Below are 5,628 nucleotides of genomic sequence, written 5' to 3'. Positions count from 1 at the left end.
ATAAGACTGAATGGTATCAGTGTGGAGCTGCCCCCTGCTGGTTGTTACACAGAATGCAGGTTTAAGACACTTCACAGACTCAGAAGCTGAACTGCCAGAATCCAAAATAACAACACCCTATTGGGTTTGGGAATATGACTCCAAGAGGTTTTTTTGTACGTCTGGGCCTGGTACATGTGTCTTTTCAAACATATGGCTGAAACATGCAGCAGGGGGGCTGCTCTTCGTGTGGCACGTTTCACAACTTTTTGCACACCAAATCTGTTTTTTTTTTATTGTTGTATGTTTGAATATAAATACGACCTTGTGCCGCATCAATCATGTTTACACCTCATTTAAGTTTTCGGAACAGAGCCAGTAAATGAGACAAGCACACAGACAGAGAGAGAGGGAGGACAGCTCAGTCTCTTGTAGCCACGGGGCCAAACGTAAGATGCGGGCAGAGAGCAGAGACAGCTTGCAGACGAACCTCCAGAGGACAGAAGCCAGAGACAGCCAGCTCCTTTATCAGCAGGTGAAACTCTGCTTGTTCTTGACAGCTTGGACCCAATTACATTTTACTTTCTACTGTCAAAATCATCCTTATTGCATGACGACTCTGTCTCGTATTGTGAATTTCACAACGAATAGAAAAATAAAACACATCTGTTTCTATAGGTAACAGATTTAATAAGATAACGGATTCAAAAAAGACTTGATGCGCAAAAATTTTATTCCTTTCACTTAAAGAAGATTCCAATTCCACCAGGGTCGGTGCTCGGGACCTAATAATACCCAATACTTTGATGCATACGTTAGTACAATCAGCTCACCTATATCCAGGATTCGGTCTCCAGGTCTGTTCCACCTCCATCCCTCCAGCTGCTGGTGCTCCATATACTGCAGTCGACGGTCGTGAAACACCACGCGCACAATGCTCTGCGAACAGGCAGGATCAGACGTTTAGGGCCCGGAGTACAGCTACAGCTCGAGCGGGGGAGCTCGCACGTAGCCCAACAGCCGGACTGTTGGGCAAAGTGCGAGAAAAAAGGCTCCCCTCATTTATTCATTAAGACACACTGAGGCAGTTTCTTTAGGGAAGGGTGAGGAGGTGGAAATTCACAGTGAATTTCATCTCCATTCCTTCCCCGTCACTGCCAATGAGCTACATGTGATCTGTGTAATGCAGCATCAATAGGGACTTTGAGGGCTCCCACATTCACTTGGGCACCGAATTTAAAGATCCCATGAAATGCATGAAATGGATATTTGAGCTTCCCGAAAGATTGATAGTTCCTGGAAAACAGTTTCTGTTTGTACCATAGCTGAAAACAGCAGCTCATACAATATTCTTTCAAATATATGGCTTCATACAATTTTTTTAAATAAATCTTTATCTCCATACCAAGCGGCAACCTCCGTGGCGACAGATAAAGTAACAGAAACTGCAGTTCCTCTAACGTCCACTAGAGACTGGCTCCAGCAGTGAGTCAGTCTCCATAAGGCCCCAAATTAAAATGTCTTTACAGCAGAAATAAACATGTTTACAGCCTGTTTTTTTTAAACCAGACTGACAACTGTACAGGGGTTGAATTTTTTACCTGTTGAAATTAAATTAAGGCTTAAAGTTCTGTACAATTAAAGGTCCAGTGCGTAGCATTTAGGATATCTATGTTTTCATTAGTGTGGAATCACCAGAATCGTTATGGTTGAGCTTTTTCCTTTGAGCTTGGAAGGGGAGGGTGGAGCGAGGGTCTACACCGCTATATGCTACTAAATCCTACACACTGGACCTTTAAGGGCATGGCTGCTTTGAGTGACAGGTGGTTGTTTTCTGTAACCAGGCTTCATTCAGCCGACGGTCAGCGCCGACTACACTGAGCTTCACAGCGGCTCTTCAGAAACTTCAGTCAGAGACTACGTCCATTTTTATTTTATTATCTTTGCTCTGTACTGACCAGTTTCAACAGGAAATGCTGTATCAATACCATTTTATGGGACCTTTAAGAGCTTTTCGGTGATATTCAAGCACATAAATTTGGAGTTGTGACAGTCAGAATTAGATAGCACTAATACCTTATGATCACGTCAGGTTGAAACTTCAGATTATTTATGTGGGAACCCTGAATTCTGTCAGCTGCATCTTTAGTAGCTGTTGTTACTAACTGACTGACCCACTTTGTGTTGGCAAATAACATCTTTTCACCATATCACACATACAAAAATACAGTTTATTTAAAGGGGTACGCCATCAGTTTGATGATGTAATAAAAATAACCTTGAAGATGTCATCAGGGTTATCTTGGATTGGGCTTGAGCCGTATTATTTTTAACAGGAAGCCTTTTTTTTAAAGAAAATGGGGATGTGTGTTAGCTGGCAATTAAGAGGCAGTGAGGGTCTAATAAAGGACGCTATCAAGTTGCATTATGGGAAATGTAGGCTCATTCTAGGGACTAAAAGTCAGGATATCTTAACCTCTGCTGCTTTGATTTTCATGTTCTGTGATCTGTCTGTTGGGACTTTACAGGCGCCCTTTTAAAATCCTGAATGAAATAAACAGATAATAAATGAACAACCTGTAAAAACACACATATTTCTGGAGGGAGGCTCATGCATGACCGAGCACCCGAACCCGGCACGTCACGTGTTTGCATAGACGCCACCTGTCCCATTCTCGTGTTTCTAGGATGCTACCGCTAACATTACGGTCTCAAGCAATGGCAGCCGGACGACACAGGCATGTGAAGTGGATGCACTCAAACAAGAAATGAGGTGAAATGAGCTCTCCTTACTCTTAAGTAAGTGTTTGCAATAAACGGAGTCACTTTTGACCCGTGTGCTGAAGATGAAGTGATGGGCTGCTAATGGGTTTTAATCAGAAAGCAGGAATATACCAGTTTATTTTAAACATTTTAAGGAAAGAAACAAATGTGTCCAGACATAATATAAGTATAAAGATGCCCAAGTTTGTATGAAAATTTAAGAAAGAGTGTGTGTGGTAAACAGTTTTTTTGTTTTTGTGAAGTCTAGGAAAAGAGGAAAGGTAAGTTTGGGTGATAGTACCAAGCTCTCCAAGGTCGACACCCCACCCCAGAAGTGGAAGGGAGGGTCGAGGGACCTGTGATGAACCAGGAAATGCATACATAAAAAACGGATAAGAGAAGAAAGAGGAAGAGGTCACATGAAGGTCAAAAAACAGACAACAAAAACAACAAAAAAACACCTTACACCTACCTTTACACATTTGCTGCTTATATCTGTATACTCCACTAGTTTTCTGTTAAGCATACGGATTTCGTAGGACTGACCTACATTTTAAAACATTAAAAAAAACCTGATTAAAATTGAAAAATGGGAAATCAGTCAATCAGAAAAGAGGGTCAGTGGAGATAGAAATTGAATTAAATGAGAAACCTTTTAAGCCAGATATCAAGGCGAGCCACTAGAAAACTTTTTTACGTATCTCCATCCTGATCAAATATGATACATTAACTTTAATATCACATGAAAATGTCATTAAAATAGCCACTGTAGGGACACTGTAAGACTATCAGTGCTTTGTCAGCAGAATAAAACTGGCAATTAACTTGGTGTAGTTGTTGGTTTACAGCAAGCTCACTTTCATTGTGTTTTCAATCCAATCAAATTACTGTACAGCAGATAAGCAGGGCAAACTTGTAGATAAATAAAGGTAAACAAAGCACAAATAAAAACTGTCACTGTTCAACAAGAAGAGACAGAAACAATCAGAAGTGGAAGAGGATGAGGTCAAGAAGAAGAAGAGGAAGAAAAAGGGAAAGAAAAGTACAATTTGGAAAGGAGGGAAGACAAAGAAGAAAAGGAAAGGAGGGAGAATTAGATTACAGGATGAAAGTCAGACAGGTAGACCTTTTTCACGACAGCCATTTCGACATGAAATAGTCGGGTAAACACAGGTGATTATAGTGAGCACTCAGTCATTGGTATCACCTGTGTTTACCCGACTAGTTCATGTCAAATCGGCTGCTGTGAAAAAGGTCTTTTAACACTCATATAGGAGCTCATGTTGCACAGATAAAGATGCCAAAGATTTATTGTATTTATGTAATTATATATATTTATATAGAGTCCAGGTCAGCCTTATTTATACTGTAGGTTTAATTATTATTATTCTATGGAAGCAAAAAAAGGCCATGATAATTTGAATTTGATTAAAAAATGTTGTTTTATCTATGTTTTTATATGTATAAAACATAGATAAAACATTATATTATATATATGACACTATATTTATATGCACATGTAACTCCTTATGAATTATTTATGTTTGCCAACTAATGGTGCAGTAATACTTTAATAGGGATGGGCCTCTGGAGCAGGAATAACTTAAATTCAATAAACATTTTAAAGGGTCTGCAAATTAAAAAAGTCAGGTTAAAAAAATCAGGTTGCTTTATCTTGGATTAGTTAGCAATTAGACTTCTGTCCAATAAGATTACGTCTTATCAGTCACATGACCCAAAAAAGAATATAAGTAACACTGGAATTTTTTTTAAAAATTTAAACCACATAAATCCAGATAGATGCTTTCCAAAGTAAAATGTTTCAATGCTGTGAATTTAAACTTTAATATTCAGTATTGATAAGCTAAGTGAAAATAATAAGCAGATTGAATTGGTAATATTGGAGGACAATGCATTATTTTGCTGTTTCTTTGCTTAGAATCGAACAATGACCAAAACATGAAATCCAGAGCTGCGACTGTAAGAGCATTAGCAAAGGGAATCTCACTTAAATCAGCTTTATTGATTATTCTGCTGCAGAATAAAGATCATCTGACAATTAAAGACAGCTTTCAGACAGCTCCAGACACAACTCTGTCCTTCCATGTTTTTGGCCTTTACAGGGGGTGTAAGTTTAAATCAAGCAGCGCTAATCTAACCCTGCCGCTGCTGCAGGGATGTGACAACACGAGCTCCAGTCCCATTCAGTCAGTGTGGACATTCAGCGAGCAGGACGGATAGCTACCTTGGTTGAGATAAGTGAGACTCTCCTCCTGCTGTTTCACAGCTGGCGAGGTGGGTGCACTCAGAATGTACTGGAATGGGGTCCTCCTGGCACCATTTTCAGCCATAAGCCTCGCTTCTTCGTTTTTCAAGAAAGGCGCCAAGGCCTCTCTGAAAGAGACCAGAGGGGAAGAAGAGGGGCTGAGCACAGCAAGGGGGGTGGGGGAGGGGGGGACGATAAAGGTGATTGTCCTGTTTTATCTAATCATTTAATCACATGAACAAAGGTGCAAAAGGTTGATTTTAGAAACACGTGTTACTTATCTTGCTTATTTTAAGTGTATTAGACTGAAAAGGAGAAAGAAAAGTAGTCTATGTGGTCTGTATTTGTTGATTTTGAATACTCAATAATATATAATATTAATAATAATATTATATTATAATAATTCTGCAATCCACAAGTTCTCTGAAGCTTCTTAGTGTGTGCTTTACCTAATGTAACTAGCAGAGTGCTGGTGGTAGGACTCAGGCTGGGAATGGCAGAACAGCATATTTTCCAGTGCGGTTGTCTTCTTGTATCCCGGGACCGGTGGAGAAGAGGTGGAGACAGACGGAGCTAGCTTTAGTGCCTGCTGCTGCTTTTTCCTCAGCTTTCAGCTCAGA

The 5,628-nt window shown here is 39.9% G+C and overlaps 1 protein-coding gene across 1 annotated transcript in view; it reads right to left on the bottom strand.

Moving 5' to 3' along the window:
* The window catches only part of tfcp2l1 (transcription factor CP2-like 1), a gene marked incomplete in the record, with an annotated part of 12,335 nt that extends 6,707 nt beyond the window's left edge, over positions 1–5,628 (bottom strand). The window contains 4 exon segments of the mRNA XM_035675953.1: positions 813–918; positions 3,215–3,288; positions 4,988–5,136; positions 5,458–5,628. Of these exon segments, the coding sequence (XP_035531846.1) occupies positions 813–918; positions 3,215–3,288; positions 4,988–5,136; positions 5,458–5,516 (388 nt within the window).

The sequence above is a fragment of the Morone saxatilis genome, unplaced genomic scaffold, assembly GCF_004916995.1.
Source record: "Morone saxatilis isolate NCDOM2014 unplaced genomic scaffold, NCSU_SB_2.0 Contig5, whole genome shotgun sequence".
Classification (NCBI taxonomy): domain Eukaryota; kingdom Metazoa; phylum Chordata; class Actinopteri; family Moronidae; genus Morone; species Morone saxatilis.
The sequence above is the reverse complement of the archived record's forward strand: the minus strand, read 5'-3'. Positions and strand labels throughout refer to the sequence as shown.